Raw genomic sequence first — 18272 nt, 5'->3', positions numbered from 1 at the left:
GGGGTCTCACATGGAAATACTTCTCTGTATATTCCTTTAGTTCATTGAATATATGTTATAATGACAGTGTAGTTATTGTAAACCAACTTATTTTTGCAGATCTTGATATTATGTTTAGCCCTTTCTAGTCAACTTTGCAGCAAATATTTTCATGATGTTCTTTTTGTTTTTTTTTCTCTGTACGATAGAAATTCAAGTTTAACATATTTCCAATGATTTATATTTGTAATATTTTTCTACTTGCATAAGTCACGAAAACAAATCTGTCATGAAAATTAGTTGGTTTACGATATTACTTAATATCACCAGCAATCACCCAGTATCACTGATTCACTAAACACCACTTCAAGGGAGATAATTCAGTAATCACTTAAAATAAATGAATTGTGTGTATTGCAATTTCTTTATTAGTAATCACTAATTACTGTTATACTTTATCTACTGACTCTATAGGTATACAGAAAATTGATGAGAGAATATTGCACCATTTGGATGTTAAAAATCCACACAGTTTTGAGGCAAAAGATTTGGAAAAGCTTATAGTAAAGGTATGTGTAAAAACGTTAAAATGATTGCTTGAGCAAAATGAGTTATTAGAAAAATCGTAAGAAGCACAAAGAAAATTTAACATTCGTGCCCTTTCCTTTATATATCCCATGTCACAATGCTTATGTTATTACATCACAGTACAAGTCGATTGTTCAATGACATTATTTATGCCGATTGACCTTGAGTCTTTTTGCTCTTTTTGGTTTGATGTTTTAAAGGGTTCTATATATTTCACTTAACAAGCTTTTTTCTGGAGCAAAGGGTTTTTCTGAAATATGTCATATACGGATTCATTTATTTTTGTTGATACTTATTCTTACATTGATTGAAGAAAATGAAAATTTTCATTGAAACTTGATTTGGTGGTTTTACCAAAGTTTGCATACAATCCTATGAGAAATGAATACTTTGTTGAATATACATAATTTCATATGGTTGAATGTAGTGAATTAGAGTGAAATTATTTTCTCTTGTCTGTTTTCATGATGTATAGGTTTCGTACCTATTGTACGGTCAGTTTCCCGCCGAAAATGGTGTTTCGGTCATTAGGTACGACAGCGCCAAAGCGATCGCTTCTAAAATTACTTGGTAAATTTTAATTTATTTAATTAGTTCCCCCTTTTTATTATTAATAGATGGGATTGATAGGACTGGAGGGTTGTTTTTCTTTTTGGTAGGTTGTGTGAAGTATATATTTGTATATATACATACGTGTTTGTTGAATGTTCATGTGTAACATATTTAATAAACTGAGCAGCAGTGTTGTCGTGTAGCTTTGCACTTTAATTATGAGTTTTTTGTATTCTTCATACTTTTACGGTATGTTATTTCCTTTACATGGTTTTCAAAAGCATACATTATAATGGGGTGATGTACATGAGACTAGTATTTTGAGGTGAAGTTCTTTTAATACAGAATGAAGATTGTTACAAGAGAATTAAATTTGTGGTTCATCTATACACATGCCCAGTCAAATTTAATATTGTTTTGTAAAAAATTTGAATTTGAATGCTTAACTCATTTTTCCATGGTACATGTATTTACATGTACACATGTATGTGCAAGTCCTATGGTGATAGAACAGAAATGACATGTTCACTCCATAGGTTGGGGCACATTGACCATTGAAAATAATTGTCCTCTCTTTGTCCACTCCCACCATGAACAGGTTAAGGTGACAAAATCCTTCATAGCTGTAGTATTCTGTTGTGTTACAAAAACAAATCTATTGTAACAACTTGAAAAAAGATTGACATGCTTGCAAAAAGAATTGGTCAGCACTTAAAAATAATAACTGCTGTAAAGTAAAAATAAAAAAAACTGATGTTTTGTTTTAAAACTCCAAATTATAGAACAATTTGATAATATTGTTTTCTTGTTATGAATTTTGTAAGGATTGGATGCCTATGACAAATTCTAATGGCTCATTTTTAAAAGACGACATTTTGTTGATGTTACATGTGACATTTCTGTAAATTTTACTTTTTTCATTGGAGATTTCATCTGTTGATATATAATTAGATCCTTTTTGTGTATCTTTATTGAAGTATATTTGCTTTGTTGAAAGAGATGCATAATGAAAAATGATAAAAAATGAAATTTTTAAATTCCAAGAAAACCTATAAGATTTTCTTAGTTCTATTACAAAATGGGTGTAAATTGGGTACTTGGTGCAAACTTGGTACTATGATGTAATTGTTTTATCAAATACTTTTAGGCTACAACAGATTTGGATGAATTAGATAAAAAACGAAAAGAAGAGTTCAAGGAATATGAAATGCAAAAGGAACACGAAAGACAAGATTATTTGAAAACTTTACCAGAGGAAGAAAAGAAAAAAGCGGAAGAAAAACATGTAGAAATGGAGAAAAAGCATCAAGACCATCCTAAGCTTCATCACCCTGTAAGAAAAACAAGTTTGTTAGTTGAATTGATATGTAATATAGCCTCTTTTCAGAATATCATATTTGAAGCTAGAATAGAAAGCACTTTTTATTGCACTCATCACCATTGAAGTAAGAAACTGAGTATTTTGTTTTTTTTCAAAAATTGTTCGAATCCACATGACTCTTAAATTATTCATTTTTAGTCTTTTCGATCCTATTCATCCAATCACCCGAAATTATTTTACTTAAATGATCAACATTGGAATGAACACAATATTCAATATTTCATAAGCTAGATGAGGAAAATTTTAATACTGTTAAGGTTCATCATAACAAATGGACAAAAATGGCTGTGTTTAGACCTCAAAAACTACTCTTAGTACAGACTCACCTGTGCAGTTGGAAAAGTTTTAAGGCTGGCATCCACTAGATATATAAAAATTAAATGCATTTTGTGTTTCAGAAAGATTTAAGGGATAAGAAACAGGGACAATTTTTTTTTGTTCCTGCAGAAGGTGTCAAAATAAACAAACACCTGAATTGCTTTTGATACTGTCCACTCAGTTACACCCTTTAACTCACCTATAGTTGTGTAGATATCTATTGTCTGTCTATTGTCCATGCCAATCAAGGACAATCAATACAATACAGTACAGTTTTTACCTGAGAGGGAGCATCTCAAAGTTGTATCCCAACTTAGTTTATTTTTACACCTTCTGCAGGAGCGAAAAAAAATGCTCATCAAAATCCAAAAAAAGATTTTATCTTTCTGAAACAAAAAATGTATTTAACTTTTATATATCTAGTTGATGCCAGGCCTTAAAACTCTTCAAACTGCACAGGTGAGTCTGTACTCAGAGTAGTTTTTGAGGTCTAAACACAGCCATTTTTGTCCATATGTTATGATGAACCTTAAGACATTTATATAAAGGGTTTAATTTTTTGTTACATGTAGTTTCCATATCATGATAATTTGATTTAAGGGATAAGAAACAGGGACAAATACGATGCAAAATTTAAAAAAGGGGTGAACAGGTTTGCCCCAGAAATCATGAAATATAAACCCAATGAAAATACATCAAAAATTCTCAGATTTCCATTTTCACTTGGTAGAATTCCTTCTAGAACATTAAATTGTAAGCATCAAGGATTTGTTTGGCAAAGGCATTATTTAAAACATGGCCATTTTAGTTTTGTCTTAACTTTAGAAATCTTTTTTTCAGTTTCTGAAAGGGCTTCATTATTTTCATGAATTTTACTTTCTCAAGAAAAACTTTTGATATATTTTGATTTTCCACAGCTTAAAAACAAGAAAATTATGTAATGTTTTCTTGAACAACCTTTCAAATGTACGTTCCCCTGGAAGCAAGAATTTTGACATTCCCATATTAGGGCTATTTCATTAAAATGTATGTGGGAGGGTAGGAAGGGACTTTCAAAATATCTCGACAACCAAGAACCATTTTTTAGATAATTTTGCATAATGGTAATAGACGCATACTGAAAAAAGACCCATGACCCATATTCAATAATTAAACTTCCCTTCCTACCCTTCCACATACATTTTAATGGAATAGCCCTTATATTTATTCTCTCTATTTAATCCAAACCATAGTTCTTTACTTTTTAATCACAATTTATTCAATCAGCACAACATTCTACACGTCCTATCCATGAACATTTTAAGAAATTCATCAATGAAATATACACATAGATATTCAAGTGACAAAATTATGTGTATGTTTATAATGGTACTTGTCAAGAAAAGAACATAAATTATGCATGGTGTATGAATCTAGTATCTGTTATTGTCCCCCGGTTGCTGATATAAACCTATGATATGATTTTCATAAAAATCTGGCATGAAACTGTACACGTAAGAGAGCTAACAAGACCTGATGGACCTTCGGTATTTCTATGTCCCCCCGCAATTATATGGAAAATTGCATTGTTAGCGCTCTCGTGTACAATTCTTGCCTGAAATTTATGAAACGTATATCATAGGTTTATATCTTCATTGTTTTTGACGAGTTCGAAAATCAGTGCCGATCAATTATTTTTAAGAGTTATGCCCCTTGGAAATATTGAAATTGCATTGTAAGCACTCTCATGTGTACAATTCTTGCCAGATTTAAAAAAAATTATATTATAGGTTTATATCATCAATTTCTCAGACAAATTTGAAAATTGGTGCTGATCGATTATTTTTAAAAGAGTTATGACCCTAGGAAGTATTGATTATATGGAAAATTGCATTGTTAGCGCTCTCGTGTACAATTCTTGCCAGAATTTTAAGAAACTTATATCATAGATTTATATCAGCTATGTCTTTGACAGGTTCGAAAATAAGTACTTATCAAATATCTTTAACAAGTTATGCTCCTTGTAAAGAATTAATTGTAACAGAAATCACATTGCATTTGCTCTGAAGCCTTCATTTCTCGAAGATATTGAAGATATTTATAAATTGTTTTAAAGATAAAAAAAAGTGTTTTTTTTTTTTAGTTATTCCCCTTGGACAGATAAAGTATGTGCAACGCGGGGGACATTGGAACTCTGTTCTTTTATTAAAATATCAATGATGTCATTGTTCAAGTTATATTTGAAATTGGAGTTATCTACCTTTGTCCATAATTGTAGTTGATCCTTCCTCCAATGCTTAACACAATACAATGTTTGATTTTAAGTTCCCACTGCAAAATTAATGCCATCTTTACCCTTCAGTACTCACAAGGACTTATATGGAAGTGTTCCAGCTGAAAAATTGTTATTTTTCTTTAATATTGAATCATTTTCAGGGTAGCAAAGCACAGCTTGAAGAAGTGTGGGAAAAGAATGATGAGATGGACAAAGACAATTTTGATCCTAAAACTTTCTTCATGATGCATGGTAGGATCCTTGTTTGTCACAATTAACATTTCATTTTTTTCTACCTAGAATTCGATGAGAGAAAACTGACTGCATTTGCTTGTTTTCATGATATTTCAAAAGTAAACTGGGAAAAAAAACCAGTATATTCCAGTGTGAAAAATAAGAGATATTGAATTTCTTTTTCTATACTCTCATTAGATTTGAAGTATTTGAAGGGGAAATGTGGTTCTGTAAGTAAATAAGATGAAAAAAGAATAAAAAAAGATTTTGAAGTTTATTACTGACATTATGACTGTATGTAGACCTTAATGGATGTGTTTTGTCATTTCTGGGTTCTTGTCTTATTGCGACCAACCCCATATCTCATTAACATCAAACAAACAGTAGCTGGCTCATAGAGCTATGGTTATTAAAACTGCCTTTGCTATGAGGAAAAATCAGTAACATCATGGGAATAAACAACTTGCATAATGTTTTCTCTCTCCAGCATATCTAACAAAGGACTGGATTTTTTGTACACCCTTTATCCCCGATAATCCTCAGAGTATTTGTAACATATTTTCTAATTACCATAGGGAAGTAAAGACCAACTAGAGGAAGTATGGGAGAAAAAAGATCATTTAGACCCAAATGACTTTGAACCCAAAACATTCTTCAAGATGCACGGTATGGATTAGGATAAACTAATACGTAATGTTATGGAGTAGTTTTAGAATTGGGTTTAAATTAGTTGTAGGGAGGTTTTGGAATTGATACTAGAACTTTAATTGTACAACTGATCAAGTGATTGCTATAAGGATACAGATTCAAAATTAGAATAAGGTTTGATCTATTTGACGAAAGTATTTTATGATCAAGGGTCTGGATGGGGGTTTCATATCTGTATTCTTTGTCTATTCTCTTCTTTATATTTTTGGAACCTGTTATTCTCTATTTTCTTTATTATCTTTGGCATATTTTGTCTTTATCCTTTATTTTTTCTACCCTTTATCTGAGTATTTTGACCACTAGTATTTATTCTATAAACCACATCCAGAACCCCATATGATGATTGCAATATTAAGTAAACATATGAACAAAATTTGGCTGATTATTACCTACATTATGGGATATATGACTGAAAGGAAATGTTGGTTATATGTCACTGAGACAAAAACATAACAAAACTTCAGAAGACCTCTTCAAGTCATCATACATGTATGTTTTACAACAGTTGTCCTACTATATGTTTTAAAATCTAAATCACTGCAAATGTTTATACTGGACACCTTTCATATCCAGTTTCTTGCAATAGTTCAGTTTGAAATTTAATTCTATTCAAATCCTTATGAATATAAGGAGATATGGTGTATACAGCAATTAGACAGCTAGAGGTCAACTTATTGTTTTAAAAATAGACTAGTGCCTTTACAGTATGTCAAGCTACAGGCTCAAAGATCAGACATAACACCAATTTCCCTAAAAGACAAAAAAACGTTAAGACATGACAAAAGTCTGGTATAGGTGATTTGATTATATCTATGATGAAATAAATTGATACATTTAAGGATGTTTGCTACTCTGTTTTAAAATAACAAGCTTTTTAAAAGACTGTTCTAAATTTATAGTATATAAATAAAGGAACCAAAAAAGCAGAAAAAAATGAAGGGTCCGTGTGCTTGCTTTTGAGATATAAGCCATTGAAAATTTGGCGGGAAATGATTCTTTCTAGATTTTTCATATTTTTAACATTGTCCGCTTTTCTCTTTTAAAAACTATGAAAAAATAACAAGGATTTTATAAGATTTTCAAATATGGCTATTAAAACTATATGAAATAAAATTATGAAAAGAAAAGTAGGGGTAAGTGGACAAAATTATTTAATGGCAAAACATTGATAAAACCAGAGGATTCCGAAAATCTGGCAAAATTTCAAAAACAAGAGGAGCGAACATCCTTAAAGCTAAAAAAGAGTTCCGGTTCATATAAAGGAATAACATAATGCTTTTAATTTACAGATATAAATGGAGATGGATTCTTAGATGAGGAAGAAGTTGAAGCATTATTTCAGAAAGAGGTATGTCATACACTGATAAGACTTTTCATGTTCTCATAAAAATTATTTTGTGTTTTTTCTCATTTGAGAGGATAAGAATAAAACACATATTAGAAAGCAGGGTTAAAATTATGTTTGCCAGACACATGTTTCATTTACAAAAGATTTGTCAGTGATGCTCGAATAAAAAAGTTGAAAAAGCCAAATAAAGTACGAAGTTGAAGAGCATTGAGGCCCAAACATTCTGAAACTTATACCATGGTGGTTTTTTCCTCCATTTAAAAACATAAGTTTGAGAAAAGTTTTAATGTTCTGCTAATGATTAACTTTGTAAAATACAGAATTTATGGTATTGCAGCATACGAAAACAAAAAAATTTTCAACTCATATTCTGGTCAGTTGAATGTATTTATACAACTTTCATTGGTATTATCAAACCTTTGTAATTAATTTGTTAATTAAGGATGTTCGCTTCTTTTGTTTTTGAATTTTTGCCAGATTTTCGGAATCCTCTGGTTTTATCCATGTTTTGCCATTAAATAAAATTTTGTACGCTAACCCCTACTTTTCTTTTCATAATTTTATTACATATAGTTTTAAAAGCCATATTTGAAAATCTTATCAAATCTTTGATATTTTTTCATAGTTTTTAAAAGAGAAAAGCGGATAATGTTAAAAGTATGAAAAATCTAGAGAGAATCATTTCTCGCCCAAATTTTCAATGGCTTATATCTCGAAAACATTTTTTTCTGCCTTTTTAGTTCCTTTATTTATATTCTATCATTTTATAACAGTCTTTTGAAAAGCTTGTTATTCTGAAACAGAGTAGCGAACATCCTTAAGTTGTAATGGTACATGTTATATTTCAAATTTATTGTTTTCCTAGCTTGATCAAGTATATGATCCAAATGCACCAGAAGATGACATGAACGAGAGATACGAGGAGATGAACCGTATGAGGGAACATGTTATGAACGAGTTGGACAAAGACAAGGATAAGTTGGTCAGTAAGGAGGAGTTCTTGCAATACACAGCAAGCAATGACTTTAACAAGGATGAACCTTGGGATGTAAGCAATTATGTAGTTCAAACTGATACAGTCTTAGGTCACTTATAGTAAATTTCCCTGTTATTTTATATAAAAACATATTTTTAATAAAAATTCTACTGAAGATATTTCTTGTCCAAATTGAATGAATTTTTTTCCTTAAATACAGAAATGTCTGCTGTTTCTTGGAATAATTATGAAATATGTTTATGATTTATATTTTATGGGCAATCAATGTTCAAAGACAAATCTGAATTTCTGTATGAAAAAATCATATGGCATTATAGGAGAAAATAACACTTAATTTCAACATTTGTAAACAAATAATGATTTCTTAGTAATGACATGTCATAAAAAAAAATTTTCATAATAACCATAAAAAATTGTACACATTTGTGAGTTAAACATTAAAAATGCCATCAAAAATTGGACCGCAAATTAGTTTTGACAATGTTTTTAAAAATGTATTTTTATATGAAATAAAAGGGGAGTTTTGGATAGGTGAAAGACTTTTGACCTAAGATGTAGATACAAGCAATCGCCCACTATGTTCAATTTACATAACAATTTGACTAAATTGGATCATGCTTGAGTAACAACATTTCAGAAGTAAAACATTCAAGCCCAATTTTAGTAAAATTTCCATACTGGTTTTTAATCTTTATCATAGCAGTCAAATGTATTGTCAGGTCATTGCATTTTAATGCAAATACAAAGTAAAACAATCTACTTACATAGAAAACTTCAGACTTAAGGATGTTCACTACTCTGTTTCAAAATAAAAAAAGCTTTTTAAAAGATTGTTATAGTATATTAGTAACAGAACTAAAAAAGCAGAAAAAAATGAAAGGTCTGTGTCCTAGTTTTTATACGACCGCAAAAAAATTTTGTGGTCGTATATTGGTATGACGTTGGCGTCGTCGTCGTCGTCGTCGTCGTCGTCGTCGTCCGGCGTCGTCGTCCGAATACATATTGGTTTTCGCACTCTAACTTTAGTTTAAGTGAATGGATCTTTTTGAAATTTGACCATAAGGTTAAATACCACAAAAGGAAGGTTGGGATTGATTTTGGGGGTTATGGTACCAACAGTTAAGGAATTAGGGGCCAAAAAGGGGCCAAAAATGAGCATTTTCTAGTTTCCAGACAATAACTGTGGAACGGTGTATGGATCTCTCTGAAATTATACTACAAGTTTCCATACCACAAAGGGATGGTTAGGATTTGCTTTGGGGGGTTATGGCTCAAACCCTTTAGGAATTAGGGGCAAAAAAGGGGGAAAAACAAGGTTGTCCTGGTTAATGGACAAATACTTTAGTACAAAACATAATTTAAAGCAGTGTAAGGGAGATAAATCAAATACATCATTGAAATTATCTCCCTTACACTGCTTTTAAATTATGTATAAAGTAATGGTTAATGAACAATAAAGATAATCTAAAACAGTGTAAGGGAGGTAATCCAAATACAACGTTTTGGTTACTTCCCTTACACTGCTTTTAAATTATGTTTAAAGAAATGCATATTTATAAAGGAAGACCAGTAAAAATATCTGCAAATGTTTTCATCTTTTTTTTTTTACAAAAAAATCCATATGAAAGATTTGACACTATATTTTTATTAATTCTATTATAAAATAGATTAAGTTAGCACTATGGTAAATTTAAATGGGTAATTATGGTTGCCAACTCCATTGGAAATTTGAATTGAGATTATCACCATATCTTGAGGGAAAGAATTTTTTTGGGGGAAAAAGGGGGGGGGGGGATAAAAAGAAATTGTGGGGGGCCAATTTTTTCTCATTTCAGATTTCAGAAATTAAAAAGAATTATTCTTCAAATATTATTTTTTTTTCAAATTTCAAATATTGAAAAATTTCAAGAACTTAGAAGTAATCTTTAATTGCACAGTATGGCGCATTAGATTTGTAAAATCTTTGATCACATTTATTTATTTGTTATGCCGAATCTAACAGTGTATTTAGATTTTTAATTTTGGGTCCAGTTTTCAAATTGGTCTACATTAATGTCCAAAGGGTCCAAAATTAAACTTTGTTTGATTTTAGCAAAAATTGAATATATGAGGTTCTTTGATATGCTGAATCTAAACATGTATTTAGATTTTTGATTTTTGGCCCAGTTTTCAAGTTGGTCCAAATTGGGGTCCAAAATTAAACTTTGTTTGATTTCAACAAAAATTGAATATATGGGGTTCTTTGATATGCTGAATCTAACCATGTATTTAGATTTTTTATTTGAGGACCCCGTTATCTAATTGGTTCATATTGAGGTCAAAAGGGTCCAAAATTAAACTTTGTTTGATTTCATCTAAAATTGAATTATTGGGGTTCTTTGATATTCCAAATCTAACCGTGTATTTAGGTTTTTAATTTTGGGTCCTGTTTTTTAAATTGGTCTACATTGAGGTCCAAAGGGTCCAAATTAAACTTAGTTTGATTTTAACAAAAATTGAATTCTTGGGGTTCTTTGATTTGCTGAATCTAAACATGTGTTTAGATTTTTGATTATGGGCTCAGTTTTCAAGTTGGTCCAAATTGGGGTCCAAAATTAAACTTTGTTTGATTTCAACAAAAATTGAATATATGAGGTTCTTTGATATGCTGAATCTAACCATGTATTTAGATTTTTTATTTGTAGGCCCCGCTATCAAATTGGTTCATATTGAGGTCAAAAGGGTCCAAAATTAAACTTTGTTTGATTTCATCGAAAATTGAATTATTGGGGTTCTTTGATATGCCAAATCTAACCGTGTTTTTTAGATTTTTAATTTGGGTCCCGTTTTTTAAATTGGTCTTCATTGAGGTCCAAAGGGTCCAAAATTAAACTTAGTTTGATTTTAACAAAAATTGAATTCTTGGGGTTCTTTGATATGCTGAATCTAAACATGTGTTTAGATTTTTGATTATGGGCCCAGTTTTCAAGTTGGTCCAAGTTGGGGTCCAAAATTATACTTTATTTGATTTCAACAAAAATTGAATATATGGGGTTCTTTGATATGCTGAATCTAACCATGAATTTAGATTTTTATACGACCGCAAAAAAATTTTGTGGTCGTATATTGGTATGACGTTGGCATCGTCGTCGTCGTCGTCCGAATACACAATGGTTTTCGCACTCTAACTTTAGTTTAAGTGAATGGATCTCTATGAAATTTTACCATAAGGTTCAATACCACAATAGGAAGGTGGGGATTGATTTTGGGGTTTATGGTACCAACAGTTAAATAATTAAGGGCCAAAAAGGGGCCGAAAATAAGCATTTTTGTAACTTCCAGACATAACTTGTGTGTTATTGTATGGATCTCTTTGACATTGTACTACAAGATTCCATATCACAAAGGGTCGATGATGGGATTGATTTTGGGGTTAATTTCCTCGAAATTTTAGGAATAAGGGGCCAAAAGGGGGCAAAAAACAAGCATTTTTCTAGTTTCATGACAATAACTTGTGTGTAAGTGTATGGATCTTTCTGAAATTTTACTACAAGGTTCCATTTCGCAAAGGGAAAGCTGGAATTGAGTTTTGTGGTAATTGCCCAAAACGTTTAGTAATAAGGGGCCTAAAAAGGGGTGAAAAATAAGCATTTTTTAGTTTCTAGACAATAACTTGTGTTCAAGTGTATGGATCTCTCTAAAATTGTATTACAAGGTACCATACCACAAAGGCAAGGCTGTTATTGAGCTTGGTTTGGGGGGGAAGGGGGGGTGATGAATCATAGGGGGGGGGGGGTCAAAAAAGGGGTAATTATTTTTTTTCGTTTAAGGAATAAGGGGAAAAAAGGTTAAAAAACTAGGGTTTCCATTTTTAATAGACAAATAATTGAGTAAAGAACATTATTTAAAAGCAGTGTAAGGTTGGTAATTCAAACTCATTTAAATATCTAACCTACACTATGTTTGAATTATGTAAATTGGAAATTTGCCAATTATTTTAGTATAATAAACTTCATTGGAAATTTGCCAATATAAAATTTTGCTGATGAAGGTTTTTTGTTTACCTTTAGTCTGACTATGATGTCATTTTCTATTTTAATAGCCTTATGATGTAGTTAAATTTTTTTTAATACTTTTATGATGTATTTTAATGCGCTTTTATGGTTGCAAATTTATTGTTTTAATATAATAAACTCCATTGGAAATTTACCAATAGTTTGTTTATTTTTAGCTATGACTATGATGTCATTTTCTATTTAATTTTAAGGTTACAAATTAATTTCAGTTTTAAATATTATTGTAAAATGTTTGCCCAAAACATTTATTAATAAGTGGCCAAAAAAGGGGGCAAAAATAAGCATTTTTTTAGTTTCCAGACATTAACTTGTGTTCAAGTGTATGGATTTCTCTGAAATTGTACTTAAAGGTACCATACCACAAAGGGAAGTGGGTCAAAAAATTTGGGGGGGGGATTTTTTTTCCTTTTTTTTTTCTTTAAAATTTTCCATTTTAAGTTGGTTAATTCTGATCACAAAGAGAAAGTTGGAATTGAGTTTGGGGGATAATTGCTCAAATGTTTAGGAATAAGGGGCTAAAAAAGGGGTTAAAAATAAGCATTTTTTTTTAGTTTCCAACAATTAATTGTGTTTAAGTAATTGGATCTCTGTGAAATTGTACTGCAAGGTACCATACCACAAACTGAAGGCTGGGATTGAGTTTGGGGGGGCGTGATGTGTGAAAATTTTCCACTTAAAGTTGGTTAATTATTTCTGATTTAGATATAAAAGCAAATAATAATGATGTGGTTTGATTTTATCAAAAACTTAAATTGAAGTTATGTATATTGTAAATTTAGGTTACATTGGAATTTAAGAATTGGCTTTGGGGTAGGGTTATGGCTCAAACCTTTAAATAATAAGGGGAAAAAAGGTGAAAAACAAGGGTTTCCAGGTTAATAGACAAATAAGTACAAAACATTATTTAAAAGCAGTGTAAGGTTGGTAATTCAAACTCATTTAAATATCTCACTTACACTGCTTTTAAATTATTTAAATTGGAAATTTGCCAATAACTTTATTGTTAATAAATGCATTGGAAATTTGCCAACAATTTTAGTATAATAAACTTCATTGGAAATTTGCCAATATAAAATTTTGCTGATGAAGGTTTTTTGTTTACCTTTAGCCTTGACTATGAAGTCATTTTCTATTTTTATAGCCTTATGATGTAGTTGAATTATTTAATACTTTTATGATGTGTTTAAATGGGGTTTTATGGTTGCAAATTTATTGTTTTAGTTTAATAAACTCCATTTAAAATTTGGTAATAAAAAAAATTTTTGTTTATTTTTAGCTATGATTATGATGTCATTTTCTATTTTTCTTTTATGGTTGCAAAGAAATTTTTATTTTTAGATATTACTGTTAAATGATGCTGATTAAGGTTTTTGCTATGTTTAGCCATGACTATGATGTCATTTTCTATTTTAATATCTGTCATGATGTATTTAAATGGGCTTTTATGGTTACAAAGGAATTTTATTTTTAGATATTACTGTAAAATGTTGCTGATTAAGGATTTTCTTTATTTTTAGCCATGACTATGATGTCATTTTCTATTTTAATACCTTTATTATGTAATTTCCATTTTTAGATATTACTGTTAAATGATGCTGATTGAGGGTTTGAATGCTGGGATTGATTTTGGAGGTAATTGCCTCCAAATTTTAGGAATTAGGGGGCAAAAAACAAGCATTTTTCTAGTTTCATGACAATAACTTGTGTGTAAGTGTATGGATATTTATGAAATTGTACTACAAGGTTCCATATCACAAAGGGAAAGCTGGAATTGAGTTTGGGGGTACTTGCCCAAAACGTTTAGGAATAAGGGGCCAAAAATAAGCATTTTTCTAGTTTCCAGACAATAACTTGTGTTCAAGTGTATGGATCTCTCTGAAATTGTACTGCAAGGTACCATACCACAAAGGGAAGGCTGGGATTGTTTTTGGGGGTAATTGTCTCAAAATGTTAGGAATTAGGGGCCATAAAAGGGGCAAAAAAACAAGCATTTTTCTAGTTTCAGGACAATAACTTGTGTGTTAGTGTATGGATCTTTATGACATTGTACTGCAAGGTTCCATATCACAAAGGGAAAGCTTGGTTTGAGTTTGGGGGTAATTGCCCTAAACTTTTAGGAATTTGGGGCCAAAAAGGTGCAAAAAACCCAAGCATTTTTCTAGTTTCCAGACAATAATTTGTGTTCAAGTGTATGGATCTCTCTGAAATTGTACTGCAAGGTACCATACCACAAAGGGAAGGCTGGGATTGAGTTTGGGGTGATGAATCATAAGGGGGTTTCAAAAAATTTGGGGGGGGGGGATTTTTTTTTCTTTAAAATTTTCCATTTTAAATTGGTTATTTCTGATTTATATATAAAAGCAAATAATAATGATATGGTTTGAATAGGTAAATTAAAAAATTTTAAGTTCTTAGACTACTTTCATTCTGTGTGAGAAACCTATGCTGTGTCAAATATTTAATTACAATCCAAATTCAGTGCTGTATCAAGCTTGAATGTTGTGTCCATACTTGCCCCAACTGTTCAGGGTTCGACCTCTGCGGTCGTATCAAGCTGCGCCCCAGCGGAGCATTTTATTGAGATATAAGCCATTGAAAATATGGCAGGAAATGAATCTCTCTAGATTTTTCAATGGTTTAACATTGGTACCTTTTTTCTTTAAAAAACTATGAAAAAATAACAAGTATTTTATAAGGTTTTGAAAAATAGCTTTTAAAACTATATGTAATAAAATTATGAAAAGAAAAGTAGGGGTTAGTGGGCAAAATTTTAAATGGCACTGCATGGATAAAACCAAAGGATTCTGAATTCAGAAAGTCGAAAACAAGAACAGCAAACATCTTTAAAAAGCACAAACCCCTCTAAAAACCAGGGGTGATCTCATGTGCTCCAGAAGGATAAGAAGATCCTGCTCCTCATGTTTCACCTATCATGTTGCTCATGGTAAATATAAATTTGGATGAAAGTCTCATTTATGTCAAAATTGAGGAAAAGAGGACTGATACTTCGTTTATATTAAATACTATATTTTTCTTAAAGACTATTGATCAGAATAAAGAGTATACAGATGAGGAATATAAAGAATATGAGAGAATGCTGATGGAAGAAGAAATGAAAAGACGACAACAAGGATCATTTGATTCTCATGCTCAACCAGGAATGGTTGTAAGTAGAACTTTTAGTTTGAAACTCAATGTTGACTGGTTGTAGAATGTATCTAGATGCATGTATAACTTTTCGTTTAAAATCAATGTTAACTGGTTGTAGAATACATCTGAAAGCAAGTATTACTTTTAGTTTAAAACTTAATTTTGACTGGTTGTAGAATGAATCTGGATGCAAGTATAAATTTTAGTTTAAACCTCAATGTTGACTAGTTATAGAAAGAATCAGGATGCAAGTATGAATTTTAGTTTAATGTTCTACTGGTTGTAGAATGGATTGGGAGGTATGAGTTTGATGTTTTATTAAGACTTGCATGAAATTTATGCTGCTAAACTCAATCAACCATGATAGTGTTAAATACAGTAAAACAATGGTAAATATTTTAAAATCAGCAATTAATGTGTGCATTTATTAAGGCATTTTTTTTGTGAACAGAAAAAATGGAAGATTAATTAATGCAATTTCATGAAATGCTTTTGTGTCTTCTGGCTATTTTATTTATTGACTGATAGCAGCTTAACATCCTGTTGAAAATACATGAATACTTTTACTATAATAACTTGTATCCTTTCTGCAATTTCATGTCTACTTTAGTTGCAATTACATGAATACTTTTACTGCAATTACATGAAAACTTAAATTGAAATTTTACAGATGCAACCACCACATGATCAGAATGTAGATCACATGCAAATGCAGCAACAACATCATCAACAACAACAGCAACAACAACATCATCAACAACAACAGCAACAACAGGTACATCCAAACCCTGATGCTGCTCTTCACTTCCAACAACAGGCTCAAATGAACCAACAGCAGATGCACAACCAACAACAAGCTCAAATGAACCAACAGCAGATGCACAACCAACAACAGATGGCAGCACAGCAACATCAACAGCAGATGGCAGCACAGCAGCATCAGGAGCAAATGGCAGCACAGCATCACCAGCAGCAAATGGCAGCCCAGCAACAAGCACAAATGGGTGGTCAACAACAAGGTGGGCAACAATCTAACCAATACCAACAAGGGATGCCAACTCAGCAACAAGGTGTACCAGTCCACCAACAGGGAGTACCAGTACAGCAACAGCAACAACATGTGCCAGTTCAACAACAACAACAACAACATGTTCCAGTACAAAATGTTCAACCATTAGTCGGGCATGATCAGGTCAGTTTGGTGGTAGACAAAGTAGCAACCTAGCTAATTTAGGTCAAGTCGAAGTAGGTTACTGCCATTGGTAATCGGTTGATTATTTGATGTCTTTACAAGATAGAATTATAAAATGATGACAAAAAAAAAACATCTTCTTCACTAAATTCCTTAAAGGAATAAAACACTGAGATGTATTCCAAGGCAACCATTAACCAATCTTTTTTTTTTAATTTTACAACTTTTTAGAACATGAACAAAATATGTATGTAGAAATTTTGTTTTTGAAAAATCAAACTTTTTCTCATGAAATTAATGGGAAATTTTGAATATTAACTGGTCGAAAACTATTTTAGATATAAAAAGAATTAGAAATTATTCTTCCAGAGGTATACTTAAAAAGTTTATTTTGAAATTTATAAATACTGTAAATTCAGAAATTTTTGCAATGTTTTTATTATATCTTTGATTATATGCAGCATATACTGAAAATTAAATAATTATTCTCGCATTTTTGTCCATTCTTAAAAAAGTTCTGAATTTAAAGTACAAGCATAGGGGTTGCTGGGCAACATATTTTAATGCATGGCCAAGAGAGAAAAAACCCAGAGGGATTTAAAAAATATTAAGACAAAAATGAATTATTACAGAAGAAAACATCGTTAAAATGGTTTGATAATATAGTGACAACATGCGCAATATATATATATGTGATGATAATTTTTTATATTTTCATTATTTTGTTTTTTTAAACAGCCTGGAACAGTACCTGTACATCAAGGTCAAGGACAACACCAAGGTCAACAACCTGGAGGACATTAATTAAAATACCAATTACAAAAGAAGTGCTCAACGGGGAAATGGGTTTTTAAATCTTTGATGTGTTCATTGCTAAACATCTTTTGATTTTAAGTTGAATACTGTAACTTTATAAATTGATATTTGTATTGTTAGTACAAATGAATGTTGACTGACAGAATTGCAAGACTTGACAAATTTGATTTAAATATTTTTTGTAAAAGAAAAATTCAAAGAAAAATTTGAGATAATTCTAAGGTGCTTGTCATTTCATATTTTTTGTATATTCATGAAAACATGCAATGATTTTAAAATTTACAGTGCTTCAATACTAGTAGACATAATGAAGATGGAACAGCCATTTTTATCTAAACACTAAAATTGAGAATGGAAATGGGGAATGTGTCAAAGAGACAACAACCCGACCACAGAACAGACAACAGCAGAAGGCCACCAACAGGTCTTCAATGCAGCGAGAAATTCCCGCACCCGGAGGCGTCCTTCAGCTGGCCCCTAAACAAATATATATACTAGTTCAGTGATAATGAACGCCATACTAAACTCCAAATTGTACACAAGAAACTAAAATTAAAAATAATACAAGACTAACAAAGGCTAGAGGCTCCTGACTTGGGACAGGCGCAAAAATGCGGCGGGGTTAAACATGTTTATGAGATCTCAACCCTCCCCCTATACCTCTAGCCAATGTAGAAAAGTAAACGCATAACAATACGCA

At 31.2% G+C, this 18272-nt stretch overlaps 1 protein-coding gene across 6 annotated transcripts in view; it reads left to right on the top strand.

Annotated features, from left to right (window-relative positions):
• Nucleotides 1–17908, top strand: part of LOC127706824 (nucleobindin-2-like) — a 30499-nt gene extending 12591 nt beyond the window's left edge. For 3 of the 6 annotated variants that reach the window (XM_052211519.1, XM_052211521.1, XM_052211523.1), the window contains 8 exons: nt 454–548; nt 2267–2452; nt 5882–5972; nt 7304–7362; nt 8228–8410; nt 15455–15580; nt 16235–16756; nt 17495–17908. In XM_052211519.1, the coding sequence (XP_052067479.1) occupies nt 454–548; nt 2267–2452; nt 5882–5972; nt 7304–7362; nt 8228–8410; nt 15455–15580; nt 16235–16756; nt 17495–17560 (1328 nt within the window). In that variant the 3' untranslated portion in view covers nt 17561–17908. Of the gene's footprint in view, nt 1–453; nt 549–2266; nt 2453–5233; nt 5325–5881; nt 5973–7303; nt 7363–8227; nt 8411–15454; nt 15581–16234; nt 16757–17494 lie in introns of all 6 variants that reach the window. The other 3 variants (XM_052211525.1, XM_052211522.1, XM_052211520.1) reach the window with 1 other exon arrangement.
• The last annotated feature ends 364 nt before the right edge of the window (nt 17909–18272 follow it).

The sequence above is a fragment of the Mytilus californianus genome, unplaced genomic scaffold (assembly GCF_021869535.1).
Source record: "Mytilus californianus isolate M0D057914Y unplaced genomic scaffold, xbMytCali1.0.p SCAF_6, whole genome shotgun sequence".
Classification (NCBI taxonomy): Eukaryota; Metazoa; Mollusca; class Bivalvia; order Mytilida; family Mytilidae; genus Mytilus; species Mytilus californianus.
This window is presented reverse-complemented; position numbering and strand designations above follow the sequence as displayed.